Consider the following 25,655-nt stretch of genomic DNA (forward strand, 5'->3'; position numbering starts at 1 on the left):
TATCTTCTGACTCCCAATGTCATTGGCTACATAGAGAAACCGGGAGGGGCCAGGGCATGTCGCACCTGATTGGCTCCCGGATGAATGGGGCAGAGAAGAGATCTGCAGCATAGCAGTCATCGTTGGAAAAAAAAGAAAAGAAGGGAGAGAGAACAAAAAACGTGCTGCTGAATGTGTGCTAGCTCAGGAGATTAAGTAAACGGCTGTGGCACACACAGCTGGCTAATGGGTACCTAGCCAGAATCATACATAACATTCAATGGTCCCAATAGCAGGCCCATGCGCTGTACTGGAAGCTACACATCACTTTGAAGTGTCTATAATTTGCCCTCACTTAAATGGTCCTACAAATGGGACTTATTGTTCAGTGTTTTTGAAGTGGTTTTTTTTTTTTTTTTTTTTTTTTTTTTTTTTTTTAAATCACCTCCAAGATCTAGGTCAGTAAAGGAATTCTATCCAAGCAAATACTCAAATTAAAACTTAATCCTCCTCTCCACTGGATGTGTAAGTATGTTATGTGAATAGCTACCTGTTCTGACAAAATCATTTTGGTCAGAAAACAAAACTAGAGTGGTGTGTGATTTATCTAAGAAGGAGGAGGGATAAATGCTGTCTGATGCTACTTGTTCAAATATTCAGATTAAAAAAACCACTGACGACAACTGGAAGAGCTTTCTCCCTGACACACACAGAGACATTCATGAACACACAGATTAACAAGCAAATGACGACATCACTAAACACACTCTCTCTCTCCTACACACACACTCACACACACACACACACACACACACACACACACACACACACACACACACACACACACACACACACAAACACACACACACAGACATCCGCAACACACACCCCAGAGGCAGAGCTCTATTCTTCCGCAGCCTCTTCCTTTCTTTAGCAGATGAATAGCCATGTCCAGTCAGCTGTCCGCACATTCATTCAACCTGACGGCCGGACCAGCTCAGCACAAACGCCCTCGCGCTCTGGACTCTGCTAGTGCTGAGAGCTGCGCCAGTGTGTGTGTATGTGTGTGTGTAAGTGTATGTGTGTGTGTGTGTGTGTGTGTGTGTGTGTGTGTGTGTGTGTGTGTGTGTGTGTGTGTGTGTGTGTGTGTGTGTGTGTGTGTGTATTGGAAGGGGCTATGTGCATGTGTGCACATATGTGTATCTCACATTATGCTGTCTATGAAGCCATGAATAGAAACAAGAATCTGTATGCTCTATGTGCATGTTTCTTTGAGTGTTTGTGAGTTTGTAGCTGTGTGTGTGTTTGTGTGTGTGTGTGTGAGAGAGGGAAAGAGAGAGAGAGAGAGAGAGAGAGAGAGAGAGAGAGAGAGAGAGAGAGATGGGGTGGTAGTAGTAGTAGTAGTTTCCTGTTTTGGCATATGCTGCTGATGATTCAAAGTAAAACAAGCAGCTGACTTCTGTCAAATCAGCCAAAACAGAACTCACAAAAAAACAGAACCCTCAATTCACATGCATGACCCCAAAAAAACATAAAATGGTTTACATGATGAAAACCATTTCCCTCTATAGTCACTCACTGCCACTAAACTACACACAGAAGCACTGTTTGAATAACACTGGAACCTTTAGCCAACCAAAAGGCTGTCATCGGGCTGTCATCGGTCTGGGTGTGTTAGGACAAGTTACAACTCCGAGTCTGGTGTCCCCCAGCTTAGCCATGAGGGGTCTCTGTCCTCAGCCACACACTAAGAGCAGAGAGGATCGTTTCTTCAGGGACAATGTGATCCAGACTCTGCTAACAGGCACTGACATCTTTCTGACAAGTTATTAACAGACATTCACGGGCCAAAGTCTTTGGCTATGATGTCAGTCCATGAAGAGGCGTAATTCATAATCAGTGAACAAATGTGACCATGCTTATTTGACATTTATGCTTTAACATGCATGGTAAAGATAACTCAAACTTGACCCCTCTTAAAGCCAAATAGGGTTAGCCACCACCAACCAATGAACGTTTCATATAGTGATTTATTTTTGCTTTGTGTTTTGTGTCTTACTAAAAATATCTCTGCAACTGCACCCAGATAGGCTTTTGTAACAATTTAACAGTCTAGAGAGACACTGGACCCCAGAGTTGTATTAGCAGTATGCTGATGCATAGGCATACTCACTACCAACCCCTGAAATGAAAATCTGACTGAATCTTACTATTACATACTGGTTTGTGGTTGGTGAGTAAGAAGGTTCGTTATTCAACACTGCACGCATTTTGCATACACACCTCTGAAAACTGGTGTTTAGGACACAAAGTGTAAGGAATGTCCTTCAATGAGACAAAGATTACAGTTCCCCGCGAGTTATACGCTAACCTTCAACCTCTTTTCCTCTCTCTATTTCTCTCTTTCTCTGCTCTCTCCCTCTCTCTTCCTCTCCCCTCTGTGTCAACCCTTAACTCCATTGCACAACGCCTAAGTAAGGATTACACTGTGTTCTGCGTCACTTTGAGCTACGGCGTAGATGTTTGGCTCCTGGAGCTCTGGTCATCAGGCTCCAGTCAAAAGCTAATCTTGGTAATGGCCTCTTGCATACATCTGGACAGGCAGTGGGCATTGATTACAGTAATGATTGTGGTGACACTGGAGACAGACCAGAATACTCTGACCAGAAAAAAATTGTTTTTCAGTCATTCCCTTTAATTAAATAATCAATGTATAATACTGTGTAGGCTAAGTTCTGATTTTTCCATGCCTTATTGCTCTTGGTTTACTCAAATCAAAATCTTTGGATCGAAAGCTCCAGTGTGATTATCCGATTGAGCTTAACCATTTCAAGCAATCTTGCTCAAATGTCCACAACCTGTTTGATTCTTTTACATACTTTGCAGTGAAAATGTTTTATTTTCTAATGTCTAACCCACTATCATTGCCAGTGCTGCTAGCTCCCTCATCTCCCACTGCAGCCAAGCATCCTCTATCCTGGGGTCTTCTCTTCACAGCATGCTCGCTTGCCAGAGGCATGAACTCCTCTGCTCAACGCTTGTCCTTCAACTCTCCAATCACAAATCCTACTTCACCAGACATGCATGCAGACACCAGGATACTGCTACCCAAGCAACACATTTTAAATTCCATTGCGCTCCCATTATCTCAGATGTCCGTTGAAGTTTATTACTACGTAATACAATATCATCGTTCCTCAATTGACAATGTTTTAAACAATAAAAATGCCCCTTGACCTGTGTTTTACATAAAATACCTTACGTTGACACACAACTCTCATAACACTAATATACCGTCATCCATGTATTAGCCAAATTTATTTTGCACACAAGGCATAATGGAATACGTTAGTTAGGAAGCACCTACAGATGGTCAGCCATGTTTTAATAATGACCCATCTGATTGATGTGGAGACAGAGATAGTGTGTGCACTGTGCAGTGATAGCTAATCTTTCCTCCTCATTCTGACTGAGGAAGAGCAGAAGCACACACATGGCGGCCTTCAATTACTCCTCTGATAACAGGCTAAATGATTGAATGGCTATGTCAGCTAAGACCTTGCTTTCTTTGACATCAATAAAAACAGACATTATTGACAAATCCTTGCTGTGGTTGTCTGATGAGGTCTATCGGAGGCCATATTACGTAAAAGGTATTAGCTCTTTCTGCCCTTTTCCATAAACTTAGAGAGAGCACTGAAACGCCACCTATCTACTTAGTGAACAAAATCACATTTACGTAAATCATTCACCTTTCCAACCTCTTCTCCTTCCACATCATCATCTGTTCTATAATCTATATGTTATTCTCGGACAGCAGACAACACACTACAAGATTGCCTGCTGTCGACACAAAGACTATGAGGCTCACAGGACAGGTTTGTTTTAATTGCGTCATCATGGCACTAAGGAAATGTGACAATTGCAATCCTTTCATGTCTGAATATGGGCTTTGGCCCCGAAAAATCACATGAAAGCAAAATTTGGTGTGCAGGCTCTATGCCTATTTTACAGACTTTTGCTCTGTCCAGCACTTAGATTTTACCTGTTTCACTAGTGTGTGCCCCTGGTTGACTTTTACAACTGCATAATCTAACGTACAATGTTGTACAGGAAATGATGACCTCTCAACACTATAAGGTAATATGAGCATCTACTGCTATGACCAGTGTTATCTGTGGTGGCGTTAAAACTGGACTGGAGAGTGGAAGAGAGAGATTTATAGGGAATCTGACAGCACTGACTGCAGAGAGAGAGAGAGAGAGAGAGAAATAGAGACACACCACCAGAAGAATACCTTATGTAAGACATGAACAAGCCACTGCAGTGTGTGTGTGTGTGTGAGTGTGTGTGTGTGTCTGTGTGTGAGTGTGTGTGTGTGTGTGTGAGAGAGAGTGTGTGTGAGTGTGTGTGTGTGTGTGTGAGTGTGTGTGTGTGTGTGTGTGTGTGTGACTGGTGGCAATGTGACATAACACCGGTGCGGTCCTCAGGACAGGGAGTGACACATGCACTCTCCCTTTAATGCACACTAATGCTAATGCTGCTGCTCTCTCTCTCTCTCTCTCTCTCTCTCTCTCTCTCTCTTTCTCTTAAACACACTCACTCACACATACACACAGATATATAGAGAGACATGGACGGCAGAAAACCAAAACATGAAAAACCCAACCAAAACCAAAACCAAACCTTCATCAGGTTACTGCACACCAGACTGCACAAAAACATGTTTGCTTGATTACTGTTTAACTTTACTACTATTTTTACCATGCTTGATTAATATTCCTGAACAGTCATTTGCTTATTCTGGCTTACCACTCCTGCCGCTGTTGCCTGGATGAGAGATGGCACCAAGACCATGTCGATTTGGTGGGTATGGTGCGGGTGCATAATCTGGTTGCATTAAGTTGCTCTCTAAAAAAAGCACTCTCAACGGATAGGATTAGCATGGTAAGGTCAGTCCAGACGCTCTCTCTCTCCGTCTCCATCTCTTTCTCCCTCTCTCTCTTTCCACAACTGCTACAGTCAGAAAAGACAGATTGCCTCACAGCCGAGCAACATAATGTGATGTTCAGAGTCTTGCTCCAGGACTCGCTCAGGTGTTTACTTCAAAGAAAGGAAAAAATGTAGATAGATAGATATATAGATAGATAGATAGATAGATAGATAGATAGATAGATAGATAGAGATGGATGACTGGAGAATATAGTTAGCTGTTTCTTGTTGTAACTGAGAGGTAACAGACAACTGATTACATAAATTGAGAAAGCAATGTTCCCTCTTATTTCTCCAACACAGAACCCCATATCTCACTTAGAACAGGGCGGCAGCCGTGGCCTACTGGTAAGCACTTCGGACCTGTAACCGGAGGGTTGCCAAACCCCGACCAGTAGGCACGGCTGAAGTGCCCTTGAGCAAGGCACCTAACCCCTCACTGCTCCCCGAGCGCCGCTGTTGATGCAGGCAGCTCACTGCACTGGGATTAGTGTGTGCTTCCCCTCACTGTGTGTACACTGTGTGCTGTGTGTGTTTCACTAATTCACAGATTGGGATAAATGCAGAGACCAAATTTCCCTCACGGGATCAAAAGAGTATATATACTATACTATACTACTATACTAACTGTCATCGATGTCTGCAGCACAGTTTCTGGAGTCTTCTGGGGCTGCCTGTTTCAGCACTGCAAATCGATACACTACATCTACCGTACCATAACATTTGGGTAATGTATCACAACAACAATGTGTCACACCATTACAATGACTATAAGTAGCAAAAAAAAGTAACTTCTACCTCATGTATACTGTACATGTGTTCACTGGACACTGTTGTAAATAGCCTACAGGTCTACTACAGCACAGCATCGACAATGACTACATTAGTGTTCACAAGGCATGTGTGTGGAGGCAGTTTGCACTGATCTTCATCACTGTCCTCCTCTGCTGTGCACACTCTTTCCCTCTCTGCAGCTGATCTCCTCCTCCTCCTCCTCCTCCAGCCTCCCCTAGGACTGCTATCATGGCTGTGCCTGCGTGACTGACTGACTGACTGACTCACAGATGTTCGACCCTTCCTCTCTCCCTCTCTCTTATGTTCTCTCGGATGCTTTGACTCTCCTCCAGCAAATTGTATGGATCACTTATAAGGGTCAAAAAAAGGTCTTGCACATTCAAAGCAAAACGTTAATAGATTATTGCTGTCCTTTCCTGCCTCGTATCCTGCACATCTGCAAGAACACACTAATAATTCATGCACACATAAGATAGAGATAGATAAATAGATAGATACTTTATTTGTCCCGAGTGAAATGTAGGAATTTAGGGATTTAGCAATAATGTGTTCTCGAAGGCATATGGGTAAATCTCTGATTCCTTCTGATTCCACCTCAGGATTGACACTTCTCTCTCATCTTCTCAATGCAAAGGCAGTGATAACTGGCGATCCCCGTAAGCACTGGGTTTAGTATCACCCAAGTATCAATGGACTCCGAGCGAGAGACAGAGGCATTTGTTCACTTCCTCATACAGGACGAGATTAGTCGCCCATAATCCAACTGATTTGTGCAGCAAACAGCCAGCTGGACAGACCTCAAATCCCAGGGGCTCCACAGCACAGCCAGAGCAAGGCAGGCTGTGTTTTATTTTAGTCAAGGATAGGTCAGGGATGATTCTAACCTTGTCTTGTAGCTAAAGCTGAGTGGAAATAGCAGATCTCATCCCAAAGGGACGAAAATGTTTTACCTAAATATGCACATTATTCGTAAACAAACAGCGTTGTTATTACTGTGTATTGTACTGAAAGTCCACTTTCTATGTGTGTGTGTGTGTGTGTGTGTGTGTGTGTGTGTGTGTGTGTGTGCTTATGGGTTACTGTAAATCACTGGTGTGTAATGGCTCGAAAAGAAATCAAACATCCGCCTCAAGGACATGTTTTATACTGGCCTCTCCCTTTCTGTGTGCAGATCACCCCCTTACATCCCATTGTTACACCACAGTGGCTGCTCTATAAACAGGAAGCCAAACATCACATCAGAGCCAAGACTTCCTGTTGTTCCAGGAACAGTCGGGAAAACACACTCCAGGACGAATAAATCTCTGCCCAGTACTGACCTGGATCAGATTTAACTGGCAACCCCACCCCCATTCCGCTACTCCGCCGCTACACACTCATTGGGCAAGGTCTTTGCTCAGAGTGGAAAATGATACTGGTACGACAGCAGAGTGTGATACAGAAAACTGGATGGTTGCATGTCCTCAATGTCATGATATACCAGTGCAGATTAACTCAAAAACCCATAATACATTTCCTAATAGGGAGTGCTCTACATTTATGGTTGTAAAAAGCCAGGATTTGGTGATTTTGAATAGTTGAATAGACTCTCTCAAGCTGAATGTTTCCATTTCTGACACAACGTCCTGGTTTGACACAATTAGATGTCAACTGAATGCTAGTATCACTTTACCCTCTAAAATGTGCACGGATACATAAATAAATCAAATCAGTTACTGAAAGAAAAGAATGATTTTAAGCACAAAAAAATCATTAATTTGCAGCGGTTCCATCTGAGATGCTGAATCACTGTCCTGCCATGACAGTGGGTCTGAATCATGTTGGCATCTCTTCTGAAACGCAATGAATCGCACCGTGGCATGTTCATCAATCCCCAAACTTCTCATCGACGCTCGTTTGATCTTCATTCTGTCTTGTTCAGACAATGTCTCCCCCCACTGTGTAGGATAAGCCTGAAGGGCATATGCATCATGTCAAATATGAGGGAGTGGCACGGCTGCCAACACCACGCCAGGCTAAAACAGACTCCTCTGCCCACTCTGCCTGGTGAGCGCCCACTGCCCACTGCCCGAGTGCCAGCTGACCAGCGCCAAGCTCACAGCACTAGACACCAGCCTGTGTGGGCACAAAACAGCTGACACTCTCACTCTCCCTCCCATCTCCTCTCTCCTCTCCCTCTACACAGCGTGCAGTCTTTTACCCAGACATATGCACCATATCAGCCTTACACAGGCATACCTACACAAGCACATGCAACGGGGGAATGCATTTTTACAGCTCGCTTTGATTCAACTGGCTGTATTGAATAGCAGAGAGTTTCACAGGAAGAACTGTGGGGCTTTTTTTTTTATCCACCTTGCAATGATCAAGGCTTCTAAGATACCACTGAGGAGCAGCAGGGCCAGATGGCAGAAGACTCAGTGTTCTAGAGAAATGTGCTGATGAATGAAGTCCAATATTTCAACACAGAGTTCCAATGTCCCCATCCTCTCCTCATCTATTGTCCCATTAGCTGAGAATAATGTGCTGCATCGTACAACCCCCCCCCCCCCCCCCCCCCCCAACCGCACACACACACACACATATAAAGCTACAGAGTCACTAAAGGCCTTTTGGGGGTGTTGTGTTGAAATACACATGGAGGTGAGTGATCTGCTGGATTCTTGCCAGTAATGCTTCCCATCTATAGTGAGAGAAGATGTTGCTAATTTGGTCCCTGCATGAGATTCATGATTCTGATGTTAGACATCAACTTCAATAGTTATGACCCAGATCATTCAAAACACTGTGCTAGTCTGTGACCTTGTAAAGAACCACAAAGGGGGAGACAAAAGATCTTCAAACTTCCATCCCATTATTTTGATAACGTTGATAATCTCTACCTTTATTTTAAAGCTGGTGAATAACAGCTATTCATTTTCTGATATTTCATACATAGCTATACAGTAACTGTCCCAATTCCTTATCTGTCTGCTGAAAACCACTGGCATTCATCTTCTGTTGTTAATGATAAATGGCAATCTTGTTCAATTACATTTATCCCCTAACTCTCATAGCTATTTTTTGTCGACGGAGAGGTTCCAATTCCTCTACTAATATGCAGCCATTAGTTCCACCAGTTTACCCCTTATGTATCACTTATTCTCTTCAGATAAGTTATCCAGGAATAACACAAGCTCTCGCCTATGTGTCGAGTCAGTGTGGTATCGCTGTTACCATGTACCATGTGTCACGCTCTGACAACCAGTACAGGTAGCATATAATGGTGATGACTAATGACGAGAGTTGAATATGGCAATGTCCCGTCTAACAACGTTAGCACACGTTTCTCTCCTCTGTGAGACGTGTGTGATAAACGATGTCTTCTTCAGTTACACTCGTTTACCTCCGCTCGTTCTGTGACCGGTTCGAGCTGTCAAGCTGTATGCTGCTAATTGAATGCAACCAGTCTTAAAAAGCAACAGATGTGCGGAGGGAAAACCTTTTGTTTTGGCGCACCCTAACCTCAGGGCCACATGACCCAAAGATCTTAGAGGCGCAGGCAGAGCAGGCATGTTTTTAAAAAGCAGCTTAAAACATAAATAATCTCAGCCCCCATCTGTTTATATTGTACACATTTAGCATAAGTGATTTTTAATTTGGATTTCATTGATTTTCAGTATTCTAATAGTCCTACTGTTCTTATTGTATGTATAAAGAATATATATGTTTACTTATGGTTGTTGCTCTTATTCATATTGACCTACACTTAATTAATTTTATATCTATATTGAATCATCACTGATACCTCTACATCCTTGCACTTTCTGCAGTTAGTAATACAGTAATTGCATTGTCATATAATATCTGGGTTATCATGTTTCTTAAGAATTTGGTGACTTAATTCAATTGTATTCATGTGTACATAGTAACAGACCTGCACCTGTCCCATTTTCTATGTTACAGGGAAGCTTTAGTAGAAACTTTGCATTTAATGCAATTAAATTGTGAGCGCAAAATGGACAGATCCCGTGAAGAGAGAAGACAGGCAAGGACAACTACTCCACCCGTAATCTGTTAACAGAATCCACACCCCACACAGCCCAAACCAATGAAACCACTCACTGACCAAACCAATCAGGCTCCACCAAACAGCTGACCAGGAACACCACTACCCAGCCCAAAGTCTGTTGGAGCAAGATCTGTCCACCCCTTCCATTTTCGCCTCCATCCCTTCCTCAACCCTTATTCCTCCTTAATCCGACTGATTAAATCATTTTTCTTTGGCCCTAATTTTGCCCCTAATTCCTCTGCCGACTGGGGGCCCTGGGTGCACTCTTCATCGATTGCCATTCTGAGCAGATTACCCTAATAGCAGGATTATCTTTCCCATGTTGGCCACACGTGGAGTGTGCCCCCCCCCCCCCCCCCCCCCCTCAAACCAACCCCCAGAGTAACACAGCCAAGGGACTGTGTCAGACCCATAAGAGGGCAAAAATGGTGAAGAACAAGGACATATTGTTCCAGGCATGCGTGGCGTCTGTGCTTGAGATGGAACGCTGCCACTTAAGATAAGTCTGTCTTAATTGGCTAAAATCAATAAAATAAACACTGCTAAAACCTTTAGGGAAGGGGGTGGTTCTTTAGAAAGCACAACACTAGAGTGTCTACATGCCACCTCCAGGTTTATGATACTCTTCAGTGACTAAACTCCATTACTTTAGGCAGTCTATAATGGACATGTTAGCTTTATGTAGCTAAAAGCTACTTTAGGGGTGCATTGAGAACTTGCACTGTGTGAAAGCCTGTGTGAAAGACAGACGTCTGAGTGAGTACAGCAAGGATGACCTCCATCCAGGACACAGGTAAAGTCAGTGATCACACTAGATGTCAATCATCTAGTATTACAGTTGAACTGGAGTTAACCACAACACAAGTGAACTAGTAGCTTATGGAGTTAACTGGTGAAATATGCGGCTGGATAATGACAGACTTTTTAGAATGAAAAGTTAATCTATTGTGACAGAGCCATTACCCTCCCTTATCTAGTGTTGTTAAACTATCAGTACTTTGGTTATCTTACAAAATCTCTGACTCAATTAAATCACTGAGCAAGCCACAGAGGAGGACCAAGGGAATACATTGATGTTAAAATAATGAGAACAAGCAGGCGAGCAAGCAGGTGATCCTAAACTTCCGTTTTACTACAAACACAAATGTTGTACAATATATTGAATTGGTGAGAAAGGATCAGCAACCGGGAATGACTTGCACTCCTCTAGCCTTGATAAACAGATGTTTTATATCTTACAGAATATAATTTCCGAAAACAAAAAAAGACATTTAAATATTTTGTGTTGTGTCAAAATATAAGCACACTACTTGATTTCCTGGTGCCTCATCTTCTACTGTAACTTCTAACAGCAACAGTAGGTGGCCTTCCTCTGAGACTGGTAGCAAACTGGTAAACTGGTAATTAATGAATTCATTAACAACTGGTTAAGACTGTTACAGGTTATTTATATTTTAATCAACTTTAGCCGGCTGAACCATCTTCTACCTGCACTGTTTAACCCATGATTGGAAAACAAGTCTTCGGGGAAACTAGCAGTGGACCCAATAGCTTGAGGACAACAAAGATATTAAAATATTAAACTTGCAGATGTAAGATTTTTGTTGGTCCAGATGGAAGGGACTGAGAGCCCATTTAGCCGGTGGCAACAAAAAAAGGAATTCCAGTAATCTGCTGTTGATCCTTCACAATGGCACCCTTGTAGCCATTGTTGGAGGCTAATCACCAGTGCAACTCTATGAGTGCTCACAGATAGGAAGATGGGGAATGAGCAATTCAGTTAAAAATGTTTTGCTTTGACTCAACAAACCAAACTGCACATGGTTCCATATTCAAGCAGATGAAATATGTCAGGGGGTGAATTTGTGACAAACTGAGTGACAAACTGCTTAGGCAGAAAGCCAATCCCTGTTGAAAGACTAACACTCTATCAGCTGTTGATTGCACTGCCTGCAACTGTTGTCTTCAACAGTGTGCACATTTGTTTTAAGAAGTTACCTGTTACTGCTGTCTGTCAAGACTAGCCTTCTTCCTAGAGCAGTTTTTAAAAAAATCATATTGTTTATGGTTCAGCAGCTGCTAGTTTCGCCTTTCTTCTGGGGTTAAAACAAATGGGTTATCCTAGACCCAGTCAGATTATCTAAGTGTAGGCTACTGAGGCTTTGTAAATGCAGACAACACAGTACTCACATACACTTTCTTGATGGTGATGGAAGTGAATTTTAACTGAGCAAGCTTTATACAAACAACCAAGCATATTCACCAAGTAATGGCTCCTCCTGCCTTAATGGACAATGTGCCAAGGACAGTCTCCCATGCTAAAAGTGCCCATTACCATATCAGAAGATGAGTATTTTATTTCACCATGGCTTCCTAAAGAGGTTGCCCAGTGTTAAAGCACTGTTTCACAAAGGATGTTGTCAGCAACAGTGGCGAAATATATCCTAAGACACTATGTAGAGGCACTTGTAGGCTGTGCCTAGGCTACTTTTAATGAAGCTCCTTAAAAATATCACAGATTAAACAGCTTTCTGGGACTTGTGAGTCGATATCCGCATCAATCATATTTAGAGCAGAACAAAAAACGACTCGTAATGACCAGAAACTCACTGATTGACACTTTGATAAATAAACAAAAAATATATCTTGCATTGGATGTTGTGTGTTATATGTGCATCAATAAGAACGTGTGAGATTTTGCTGTAATTACGCACGACTCACTGGTCAGTAGTCTACCTGGACAAAAACGCGGCATGCGAACAATGTCATGAGAAGATGCACGGAGGCACAAATATAATTAGAAGCACCGCTTCAGAGGTTGCCACTTCTAAAGCTAAATCTATCACGTAGGCTATGAAGCTTAATCTAAGCTCACGCAACAACTATAAAGTGCCTTACCGTCATGCTTCGTAAAGTATCCGCGAGAGAAAAATAGGGTCTTCGTTTTAGTCTTACAGCTGCTATGCAATCCCCCTCTGTCTCTCAATCTTCAAATCTCCGCTTGTTTCGTCCCTCGTCGCGCAAATTACTGATGTGCTTGCTTCTTTAGCCCTGTGTGGCGAAGGTTTTTGGGTCCTACTATTGGATTGAACCGTTATAGGCTAGTTCCAGCCAGTGAGAACGCTGTCTACTCGATCTCGTTTGGACCCTCTCCAACAGGACACAGGCTGCCTTGATATCAGCAAATACGATCTGACAAGCAAGGGAGCACAAGAGAGGGAAACTTAGCAAAACAGAAAAAGTATGGATCAAGCCCCGCCCTGAGACAAGAATAGATGCCCCAGTGAGACATCAACCTTACAAATGATCGATTAAAAATGGATCTGGACGATTTGTCCCGAATAACCAGGGGTGAGTTAGAGTCACACTAGATGTAGGCCTATTCAATAAAACAAAGATCAACAACAAACACAATTAATTCAGCTTTAAAACGAAATGTAACCTAACATTAGGCTACTGACCTATCAACCTCTCATTATTATATAACAGCCTGTAGTGTGTCGACCACGTAGGCTGCAGTGGCTTATCTGTCAGAGTCTAACACTTTGAATTTGTTTACTTGTGTCATTTGGGGTTAGCTATATAAACATCCATCCAAACTCAACTGCACAGTGAGTTAGGGTACTTGTGGAGGCAGAAAGGGGGATAACCCTCTTTGATGCACTCCAGAGACTTGGCTACTTTTCTGTCGTAGCCTATTTAGGGATGGAAATTTGCCTGTGCCATCAGAAGGAAGCGTAGTGTGTTAAATTGTAACATGCGGGAATTTCAGATTCAAACTAGTTAGTCTAAATTGCCACAATTAGTTACTCGTTAATTAAAAAAAAGAGAAAGATATCGTTCGTTCGGTCAGCGGCCCATGGCTGATAGTTTACCCGCTATCAAACAAATCAATGCTGTCTCAGACTTCCTGTCTGTCTCAAAACACGCAGGTCCTCGGATGATGTAAAAGTCCATTGTTATTTTATTTCACAGGAGGCTCGCTGAACCATGAAAGAAAAATCACCATTACATTTTAACTCAGGAATCAGGATGTAATGTTATCAATGCCCCCTAATATTCGGATATAATATTTCAAGCCCCAAAACTGACATATTTAATTGGCTGTAATGATAACTTAACATGACATATTGAACCAACTTACCGGCCAGCAGCAGCTGTTTTGTAGAAATGACTGTGGGCTGTCAGTGCCATTCGCTTTACCAAAAGCGTCTTAGCCTCAGTTCAATTTAATCACTCTCGTTGCCGAGTAGGCTAACCTTGTTGCGGTCTTTCCTCCTTTTTTCTGTGAGGTATTTCAATGAAGTTGCTTAAGGAACTCCACACTATAAAGTGACGAGTCTGAACTCTGGATTGCTTATGAATTACCACTATTTGGCGCAAAGGACAGAACAGGTGAACCAATAAATTAGGTCTGCTCGAATCCGCAATTTTTAAAGCTGCCTGTTGCTGTCTCCATTCTCTCTGTCTCTCCCGTCCGTTCCCTCTGGACGTGAAACAAGGTCTATTTTTAGCGTAAGCTGCTAGTAAGGAGACTGCTTTAGATAACCAAACAAAGATTGTTATTGTCTGTTGATTTATGCAGCCTTATAGCACAGGGCCCTATTTTGGTTGATTGGGCAGCCACATGAAGTATCAACCTAGTATGGCAAAGGCTTAGGTTAAATAGGCTATTGCTAAATTACTCATGTTACTTTGATATCATAGGCATGTAGGCTATTAGACCAGGGTACTTCTGTAGTTGAAAGAATAGAAGCAGTGCTTGAGGCAGATGCACCTATGTTATTTACATCATAAGCTTAAATCTGAAACATGGCACTTTTCTGTTCTTACAGATATAGTCCTAAACATAGCCTAAACATTGGCTGAAAATAGCTCCACAATAATTTAATATATCCACAGTAGGCTGGCCACAGGTAGTACCATCTCACAGTAGTTCACAGAATTCTCTCATGATGAGTATGCAGTGCACAGCATGCAAATTAAGCTAATATTTAATCAAAATGTGGTGGTGGTTGAAATCATTAAAAAGCTTCTCATGCAAGCAGGTTCTGTTTGACATTTTGTTGCGATCACATAGAGCACATGCTGAACACAACCCTCCCTTGTCAATTAAGTGTAGAAATCATATTTCCCCAGCGACATATCATCCATCAAATCAGACCCTCACTTTTATCTCACAGCCTGTCATTGCCTGTAATTAGCACTAGGACAGGATGCAAACTTCATTAGGCACTCTAAGAGGAGCAAAACATGTTTGCAGCATTGTCTAAATGGTTCCTAATTTATTTGCACTGTCAGGAGACAGTGAAAAGCTGGCCTGTGTTGTTGGTGGATGTGTCGTCATCATTGGTTAGGTCTCTGGCTGTTTAAGCCATGCAGGGCTTACAACTCAGAGGTGGTAAGTTATGCAAGCACTGTGCATTCACAATCACATTCCAAAGAGCACTATTCATAGTAGGAAATTATGTATTGCTATATGTGGCCCAAATGATTATTGGATTACTGGATGTGCAACACAAACCACCTCTCTAGACCTTTGTAAACTGAAGCTGTTTCCTGCAGCTCCAAACCAAAGGAATTCAGAGTGTTCACACAAGCTTCTGTCCAACATTTACTGCTTGGACGTACCATTCCGAGCAGCAGCTGATAACATTGATTACCTCATAAGGTCCTTCAGCCATCTGCTGCCGAGATAACTAGGATGTCTTGCCCTACAGGGGCAAGTTAAACATATTTTGGCTTTGATTGGAACAATCTGCATGCTTTCCATAAATTATATAAATGTTCTTACACTGACATCTGGAAAGTTCATAACACAGCATAAAGTAGTTTGCCTTCGAGTAGCTGCCTTGGGTAGAAACTAATCAATGAAACCTCGGTTAATAAGTGGGGTTACTTTTTTAAACAATAACTGAGTGATAGAAAGAGTCACACAATCCCTTGGAACCATCATTTGGTTGTGAATTATAGAAAATTCATGACCACTAGCTGTGACAAAAGACACTGCAGGAGGATTTTCAGATTGCTGATTTCTGGTCTTGTGTGTCAATCTTGCTCAACATATTCTCTTCACTCAGTGGTGTCCTCTGTTGGTGGGAGACACTACTTGAATGGATTTAGGTGCCAGTCACTGTGGCCTATGCCATTATGATGAAGTATTTTTGCATAACCTATAGGTGTCTTAAATAAAATACATCATTAGCCCATCTCAGACTTGTCGCATCATCTTTTATGTTATGTTTCCAAACTCATAACATAAAGGCGTTGATAAGAGTATGTTCCAAATATTTATTTCAAGTTAAGCAGACCATTAGGTATTGGTTGAAGTTGTAACACTATGAAATGTACAGAATAATATAGACACTGCGATAACTAATTTTGCATTTTTGTATGCTGCATCGCTAGCACCATGTTTATGACAGATTTGACACCAACATATATAACAATTTAGATTTTTAACACTACTCAACTTGTTCAAAACGACTACATGCACAGATACATGGAAATTAAAAACCGAACAACAGCCACAGGACAGAATAATAATAATATAATAATAATAATAATAACAATAATACATGCAAGGATAAATAGATAATCTTAAAAATTGCAAAAAGAACCTCAGAGATGTATGCTGTCACTCTTCACCAACACAAAACCTTTTCTTTCATCGTCATGAACCTCTCGACAACTTTCATTTACTTTCCCCTTCTCTGGCTTTTTGGTGCCACCATTCAACTCACAGATTTTTACTTCCAAATGGAAACACTAATAAAGAGTAGTTAGGCAATGTAAAACAATTCCACGTCCCATATAGAGGTGCTATATAGCTACTGTAGGTCTGAAGTGGTTATGTGAATTAAATTGACGGAATTCAACTGAAACATTTAAACCATCTGACCATGTTTGATGGTGGTTTAATGGTGTGGTTGAATTCCTACAGATAACCTGTACATTTTAAACGTGTACAGACGCCATTTAGTGCACTGTGCAGGCTTTTGTATCAGCAGTTCAATGAAAGGGCACATTTCATGCAGTGTTATTCGGAACACTCTATATGGATAGGGATTTAAGTATTGCAATTAGGCACGATACATTTCAATTTGTTAAGTAAAAAGAATGGCAAATTCTAGATTTTAAAGAAACTCACTGCTCTCTCCTTGTATTTTTAAAGAAAGCCCACACAAGCACTTATACAAAAAGAACTTTTTGAAGACCACATTCACACGCACACACACAAAGACACAGAGACACCCACAAACAAAAATCAAGATCCTCCAGATTGAGCAGGTTCTGCAGAGTGAGGCATATTCACACATATCAACAGTCACTTCACATACTTAGTCTGGGAAGAATTTTAAATGAGATATATTAGCTACTCATATTGGCATCTATGTATGTATGGTGATCAGATTCCAGGTGTGGCCTTACTGAGTTGTTCTAAAATAAGATGAAGGGTCAACCAGATGATTCTAAAGCCTTCCACAGTTGTCAGTTTAGTGATGGAATAATTAAAATGGACTGCTAGGCTGTAGTCTAATGCTGACCGGAAAGGTATTCAGTAGATTTTTCCTTATTTTTGCATTTCAACACTTTAAACATAACTAATCTATCACAGCAAACTTGGAGGCCTTTTGTGAAAATAAATATACGGTTACACCTTATGAATGAATGAAGTGATACTAGAAGTGTACCTCTAGCATGGACAAACAGCTGCATTTGTTTTCTTGTCACTCAGTAATACACACATGTGAATTAACTGCTTAGATTGTGTCCTACAGAAGCAATGGTGGCAGGCGTTAGTCTGTTAATCTGTTCAAAACTTGAGTCAGTCAAACAGCCGTCTCCTTTCTCCTCCTCCTTCTTCTTCTTCTCTTCATCATCGTCATACTCTTCACCGCCTCTGCACTCTCTCACACGTTCGTCCGTGTTCCTGTCGTTCACTGGGGGCTCAGAAGATGGTGCTCCAGCGTTTAGGGGGGGAGCGGGATCGGCTCTCTCCCTGCAGGTGAAGCAACGTACTCAGTCTCACTCACAGAGAGATGGTGGGGGTGGGGGTGCATTCAGCTCACTTAAGACACTCAAATAAGCACTTAGATGGAACTCATGTAATTCATGTCTTGTTTGAATTCCCACGTAGGAGTCCAGAGTAAAGAGAGAGCACATAAAAGAGATTTCAGACATGAGGGGAAAGGAAAGATGTTATATTGCACTCTTATATAAGGATTGTCATACTGTCAGTTATGAGGGATGTTTTACTCATTTCCATTTTGGCAATTTGTGTGCAAAGTGTCAAGCTCTTCGCTAGCCCTTCAAGTTCTTCTCTGAGTGAGACAGGTAACTATATGAAATTTTAGAGAAGAAAACTGATTGTTATTGTCAGCTTATGTCCATAGTAATGTTGTAACACCTGTAAATATAGAAGTAGGTTAAGAAAGCACCACTGATTTAAAGCAGCTGCAGGAAATGGCTTTAACCACAATAATGGTGTTATAAATGAAATGTGCAGAATCACTATTTCAATATATTTTCACCAATGGATAATACAATATGATTTACTAGTTTATTTTGCTCACCAATTGGCACTATTGGCAACATAGTTAGATATTAACCTGTGAGACAGTAGTACTAGGCTAGTGCTGTCTTTGATAATTATGTCTTTGGTGAGAGATTACACGGATTAGATTAAATTTATACTATAAATACACCATTTCTGAAGTAGAGTGATTCAGTTATGCACTGATATTGCAAAAATTCTGACGCATGATTCGTGTCAGGATTTGTGAAGTTACATGTTACAAGTCACAGAGAATGGGTAAAGTTATACAATGGCAATGCCCGTCACCACAGCCAAGACCCAGGTAGGACTAGCGGAGACTGCCAGATGGCCAGCAGTGTGAACTAAGGGCAGGGCTTTGGGGTCCCATGGCCTGACAGCCTGTAAGTCTCACCAGGTTGAAGATTCGGGAGAGTGTGTTGCTCTGGTCTCGGCGTCGTCTGCGTGGCGATCGTAGGCTCTCTGCAGCACGCGACGTCGAGGACTTAGGGCCCCCCTGAAGAAATAGCCCCTTATCAGAACCCAAACTGTGTGTGAGTGTGTGTGTGTGTGTGTGTGTGTGTGTGCATAAATACTAATGTGCTTGTCCAGAATGGACTACATTTCCAAGCAAAAAACAAAAAAATTATTCAATAAAGTCTTTATCATCTTTTACAGTGGGTGGTGGAAGTTTGTGTTGTAATTACATGTAATAGCATGTAAACAAGCAGACCTCACCCATACCCAACTATTTGATTTAGTAAATTGAACAGAGTTCAACAAAAAGTTTCTGCTATAATGACCAAGGCAGAACATTCAATGCTGTTACAATAGTTCTCATCTGGTTAACCAGCAATATAAATAATGCAATATCACAATTGTATACTATATCAATATTTTTGTTTTCCCTAATCCAAAACAACATCTAGAATTCTATTTAATTATAAAATAAATTACTATAGTACCATGAGAACATCCATACTTTTTTGGTCATTGTTCATGTATTACTTGTTACATTGTTCATGTATTATGTATGTGCTACTGAAATGACAGCATTGAGAGTTGACAATCAATGCTGGATTGGAATCTGTATTATTATGATCAAAAAGGGAAGAGAGGAAGACCTCTTCTCCAATGGGACTGTTAATGCATGCAGGTAAAACAGACCAAGTTTGTACATAGCTCAAGGGTAGCTATGTCCAGCCACAAGAAGATGATGGTGATTAGGACAGAGATACATCAGTCAACATTAAGGACTCCATTTCAACACAAGACACCGACACACTAAACAAACAACAAACTGAGGGGTTACCCATGTAATTAACACATAGGCCCTCACTATTTAATAATGCTTTCTCATTTCTAATTTGGTCAAGGACCATTTTAGCTTGCAGCATTTCTCAATCTAGCATCCTTGACCACTTTCAGTGTGTCTGAGACATATGTTCTTACTGTTGAAATGAAGTCTGACGGACCAAGGAGAGGCTGTTAGGGTGTAGGGAGGGAGGGACAGAGGAGTCAGGAACCCCTAAGAGAGAAAATGCTTTACCGGGTGCGGTGCATAAAAAGTTCCGCTGTGTCAAAGCCATCCAGAAGCACACACTCGTTCTGGACCGCCGTGCCAGAAAAAAAGACAGACAACTGTTCTGGTTTCATAGTATCAGGGCTTCAATTCCAGGGGGGTAATTTCTTAGCTAGCTGTGACAACAAAGCAGTGAAGTTCAATGGGATGTCTGCCATCTATATCTTATATGTATTCAACTTTTTGTAGCAAATGCTGGTGATGTATTCCTAAGGCAACATCCTACCATGAATATTCTAACATGATACCTAATGGATAGGGATGATATTACTGGCAATAGCACACTATTTTTTCAAGTGTCACTATTGAACATTAATGTATGTTCTCTTTGGGGAAAAACTGAGTCACAATCATACTAAGTCTCCTGTTGAGAAGATGCATTGATATATACTGATATCGGGCTATATGCAAATTCAAATTTGCTAACAGGTTTGTCTGGGTTCATCTAGGCTAATCGAAATGTGTAATAATTCCCCTAACCTGGTTGAGTAGAACAAGAGAAATCAGATGGAGATGGCACACAAGCAGTGAATAAGACAGGAGGGGAAGCAACATCAAAGGTCATTAAAGGAGAAGACAACACCATCATTAGAGACAAGACAAAGAGGCAGGGGGTCTTGTCAGAAACCGGTCACACTCAGGTCTGTGAATGGAATAAGGTTTTTAGTCCAAATCATACTTGACATACCAAACTCAGGAACTCTCTCCACTAAGGACAAAAGAGATAAGAACATGATGCGTCAAGTCACCTCAGCAATGAAGAACTGAGCAACGAAGGCTCTTGGGTCCTGCTAAATAATGCCAGTGAGATTTGCCCAGAAACATCCATGAAGTTTAACAGGATGAAGCTCACAGGATTACACCACCATATCTTTGACAGGATTATGCAAGTAGATTTATACAGTGCCTTCTAACATCTTGGTTCAATTGGCACGTCAACATCTAGAACCATTTTTGTGTGTGAGAGCCAACCTTCAACAGTATAGTCTACTACTTTTTAGTCAGATGCACAAATCTGTTTTGCATTTCCCAACTTTTCCCTTTTGTCCACAAGCCTGGGAACTGTTCTGTTCACATCATCACTTGTGATGCAAAAAGCTAAAGTTTTTGTTAAAGAAATTATCAGATAAAAAAAGTTATGTTCTTAATAGGCTGCTCACCTTTAGACGCATGCTTTAGACTTATCACAGAGAGAATCACAATTTGAGTGTGCATGCAGTACTCTCTGATTGGTGGCCATGTTAAACTATCAAATGGTGCCAATTGTTGTTTGGGGAAATGTTTCCAAATGTAGAAGGTGCAATTCTTAAGAAAAGTGGAAAGATTGTGTCCACTGGTATTATTGTACATTATTAAAATCACACAACATTACAAAAATGTAAAACACCCAGAGCAACCAGATGACTGGAACACATGTATCCCGAGATCTCTATATTTCAGCTAGCTAGCGTGGAGAAAAATATATTTTTACATTCTAATTATTTAATTAGAAATCTACAAACCACACCTTTTAATCAGTGACATTATATCACAATTGGATGTTGGCTGCTCTTCAATGTCAACAGTGTATGAGTATTTGTGAGGGACACATTACTTACCCTTGACCTTGGACGGGGGGATGAAGACACCTAAAAAGAGAAACAAATCCATGAAATACCATCTAACAACATCATAAAAATCCTCAATCTCTCACTTCTCATTTGTTCATGTTCACAAGCTAGAGTAGGGTGCAAATACACATATCATGCTTAAAACTAAAGTAACTGAATATGACTTTGAGGTCTACTGATACTGGGTCATTATGTAATATATATTAAATGTATATTCTTATTTATTTATATATTAAATTAGTCAAATACTTATATCACATACTCATTACACAGTATAACATGTATGCCCTTTTAAGCCATTTTAGCAGCATCAGTAAACACAGAAATCATTGGATTTATTGTACAGAGTACATGGTATAGGTTCACTCACAAAGCTCCTGAAGAAGTGTACCACCACATTTTCATCTCCACGGCGACGAGATGAGGAGTGCTGAGGCCTCTGGGGTGAGGATGACAGGTGACCACGGAAAGATCCCTTAAAGTAAAATAGTATCACTTAAAACCCCTAAAAGGTAAGATTGTCTTGCGTACAGACTCCTAGAAGACATGCCAATGTCACATTATGCTCCTGTAAAACATGTAGATTAATTTCAGTCACAGTTGCATGGTTATACACATTATGAGCACTTCACTGTATGTCAATAAATGTAATGATTACACTTTTTTTAAAAAACGTTTAAGGGTAGGTGGTCATTTAAAGACACAGTATGCCCCATGAGTAGTTGTCACATAATCTCATCATGGCAAAGCTTCTGAACAAAGTTTACAATTTAGTCAATACATCTATGTGCATTTGGTTATAGTTGGACATCCACTAACACTAATGGCGCCCCCTAGTGCTCATGCCATAAAAAGTCATGGATAGAGAGGCAATGAGGGAGAATTTTTTGAGTGGGAAGCTAGGTGTAGGTTCATGGGTGGGGTTCTTCCATAGAAAGAAGATTTATTCGGAAGCTGCAGCACCCACTTGCATTTTTGATGACGTGCACAGAAACTCAGCACCCACCAGAGGTGATCATGAGATCATCGGTTGCATCTCACTGCAAAATGATGAGGATTCTTCAATTTACACTACATGTTGCAGTTATAGGGAAAACAAACTATCTTAACTCATATGATGATGATATGGAAAAGGATGTTTTAAAGGGGTCATCCTCAGTATGTATATTAAAATATCTGAAAATAGTTTACATTCTTTTGTACACATTAGCTATATGCATTGACCATTACTCTAGTTATAGGACTCAAGGTTTCATGAAGCTTTGCAGAATTATGGTAGTTAGCAGTTTTGTTCCTTTTATATCAGCACCTCATCTGCATTCATAAAAAAAAAAAGTGACTATTTAAAGCACCACGTAGAGGACAATCACTTTTGTTATACATGGTCAAAAACACAAATAGAGCAGATAAATGCATCCACACTCATTACACTATCTATGTCATTCTCCAGTCCTCACATAAACCCCTTGGCCCTGTGGCAACAGGTTGGGCAAACAGCCCAGCACTGTGGACGAGGCTCTCCCTATGCTGTCATGTCTTACCCTAGAGGGGACCCTCCCAATGTCTCAGATGTCACATACACCCATCAATGCTCCTCATGGACACCAAGTCCATTGGCAAACAAGTGCAAGCATTGATGCTAGATATGACCTCCATGTTGATCATAGTCCAAGTGACGCATATAGTCCAGCATTAGTTCTGTTTGCTGTTCTCCCATCCCAAAATAAACCTATGAATCTAGACAACAATAGGGTAGTGTGGAAGTAAAGGTACTGCTATGTTTTGGCCACAACCATGAACACAACTAGTTTGACACACTAGTGGGCTTCATAGGCTGGTCCTAAGTTTGCTCACATAGGAAATTCCCAAAAGAGAAATTCCTAAAGAGAAATTAAGATTTATGTAGCATGCGTGAAATATGTACATACTCTTTGCAAGGCTCTCTCTTTCTCATCCATGACATATTGTTGAGCATGATAAGGTCAACTATGCAGAATAGTTGAATTATAACAAAGCTTAAAATAACCAATAAACTGAGTTGAGTATATTCTGTTCCTGTCACTGAAACATGATTGATGTGCGTGCTCGTAGCCACTCTCCTCTCTGTAATGCATAACTTTCCTCCCACACGCTAAAACATTTTTGCACATGACACACTGGTTCTACCAACAGAGAAATAATGGATTGATAATACACCCACAGCCTACAACAATTATTCTGCACATACAAATCATGTCTAAAAATGTCCTTTCAAAGACATACACCACTACTTTTCAAGCATTTACCAAAAGCTTTAGGAGTAATGTAATGCTTTATTGCTTGCTTTATTAGGTGGAAAACAAATAGCTGGCACCTTATTCAGTTTACACCAAATGTGGGGTTTTCTCTAACCAAGTAGTTACCCCAGTTACCCTACCCAGTTACTCCAGCTGGCTTTGATGTCTGATGTGGCAGCTACTCTGACAAACACTCCAGTGAAGGTCTGACTGACCTAAACATCACTGTATTAAATAAATCTGATGCCGTTCCTTAAGTGAGCAGTATTGCGCTATTTTTCTATCAATTGTACTGATGTGGCAAGTACAATATACATGCCATGGAAAGTTTTGTTCATTATAATCTAACAGAGCTTCTCTTTTCCCTGACCCCGGGGCAACCACAGATCACCAGTCCACATCCACCATGTCCTCATTTTATGTCTCTCTCTACACATTTTGATTAAGTCACTAAAACGGGTGTCATCATCCACTTAGTGACACAACTGAACACACTGGAGGGACACATTGGGCTGATGACGTTTAAAAGAGGTTAGCTCATCTATTTTGACTGCGACATGAACTCATAGTTCATGTACAATAGCTTTTCTGCCATGTCTGCATTACCACACACAGGCCAATTAAGGCACAGCCGTCCACTGTCTCAAACAGAAATGCATGTGGCTTTTTAAAATGGCATGTCACTTTGCATGTCGTCCACACACAAGGCAGCAATTATTCCTTTTTTGGTTGTATAAGGCATTTTGAACTCATAAGAACCTTTCTTGAAATTCAGCCAATTTAAAACTTAAATGAGTGCAATTATAGCATCCTCGGAATCTTTTTTCAGAATTTAAATAATACATACTTTAAACTCAGTTAATGCATTGCTAATGCATTGCAAATATGGAGTAGCATATGAATACCATCCTCTCCACATAACACAAAGACCCCTTGAGACTTACCTTGCCTCTTTTCTTCTTGTCTATTCCAAAGAATTTGCCAATCTGGTCCAGGAGCCCGGGAGCCTTCTTTTTCCTGCCCAGTCCGAAGGCACTCTGACCTGAGGTGCTTGCAGTGGCCATGCTGACTTTGTTTCTCTGGCTTGGATGGCTACAGGTCTTCTAACAGCTGGAGTTACTTGGAGCCCTGAGTACGATCCACACTGCCACACCAGTCCTGCCTATAAATCCTCCACAGTCCTCTGTCGCTTCAACTTCAACTCACCCAGGGCTGAGAGTTGGTCTTTGAAGATATGCCCCCCCCCCCATCACCCCCCGTCTCCCCCAACACACACACACCCCACAGTTGCAAAGCATCATGGGAGATGAGGTGGGTCCACGGGGCTACATCAGTAGTGGGCGTGGCCCTATTGTGCCAAGCAGTCTTTGGACCCTCCGTGCCTGTGACCTCTCGAGTCTGTCACTGCCGTCCGTTGAGGGGAAGCCATTGTTCGATGGGTCTGCATCTGCTTCAAATAAACAAGGCCTGTCTATGCACAAGAACCTGGCCACAATGCAAAACAGTCCCATGGCACAAAAGAGCCATTGTTAACGGATGATTTCTACCTATTTCACAAAAAGATTACATTTTGATATGTCTTATAGATGTTTCATGCTTTAAATTCAGTACAAAGTCAATTCCTTTGAGTATATAAAAGAATATATGGACCTATACAGTGCAGATATATGATGCGTTGAATACAGAGAGATTCTGTCATGGGGTTGTCCAAAAATGACAATGGCCGAGGTCTTTCAAGGTCACAATCTATTTAATTAATACATTTATTTTGAATTGAGGAAGACTTATAACAGTCATTATTTATCAAACTATTACTACAATTATTGCTTTGTGA

General features: G+C 41.2%; 2 protein-coding genes across 6 annotated transcripts in view; both read right to left on the reverse strand.

Moving 5' to 3' along the window:
* Positions 1 to 14,278, reverse strand: part of znf516 (zinc finger protein 516) — a 33,142-nt gene extending 18,864 nt beyond the window's left edge. For 3 of the 4 annotated variants that reach the window (XM_042077240.1, XM_042077238.1, XM_042077241.1), the window contains exons 1-2: positions 13,962 to 14,278; positions 12,716 to 13,009 (exon numbers count right to left, since the gene is read on the reverse strand). The gene's annotated coding sequence lies outside the window, so the exon portion shown is untranslated. The remainder of the gene's footprint in view (positions 1 to 12,715; positions 13,010 to 13,961) is intronic. The other variant, XM_042077239.1, reaches the window with a different exon arrangement.
* Positions 14,279 to 16,088: 1,810 nt separating this feature from the next.
* mbpa (myelin basic protein a) lies at positions 16,089 to 25,039 on the reverse strand. 2 transcript variants are annotated; one of them, XM_042076733.1, is made up of 6 exons: positions 24,766 to 25,039; positions 21,916 to 21,984; positions 21,534 to 21,563; positions 20,624 to 20,644; positions 18,769 to 18,870; positions 16,089 to 17,819 (listed from the first exon to the last, which is right to left on the reverse strand). In XM_042076733.1, exons 1-6 carry the CDS (start codon positions 24,883 to 24,885, stop codon positions 17,769 to 17,771), a joined length of 393 nt encoding a protein of 130 aa, XP_041932667.1. In that variant the 5' UTR covers positions 24,886 to 25,039; the 3' UTR covers positions 16,089 to 17,768. The 2 variants fall into 2 exon arrangements, with proteins under 2 accessions (XP_041932667.1, XP_041932666.1); XM_042076732.1 differs by having other exon boundaries at positions 21,916 to 22,020; positions 24,766 to 25,035.
* Positions 25,040 to 25,655: the final 616 nt, after the last annotated feature.

This window comes from Alosa sapidissima, chromosome 21 (genome assembly GCF_018492685.1).
Source record: "Alosa sapidissima isolate fAloSap1 chromosome 21, fAloSap1.pri, whole genome shotgun sequence".
Classification (NCBI taxonomy): Eukaryota; Metazoa; Chordata; class Actinopteri; order Clupeiformes; family Clupeidae; genus Alosa; species Alosa sapidissima.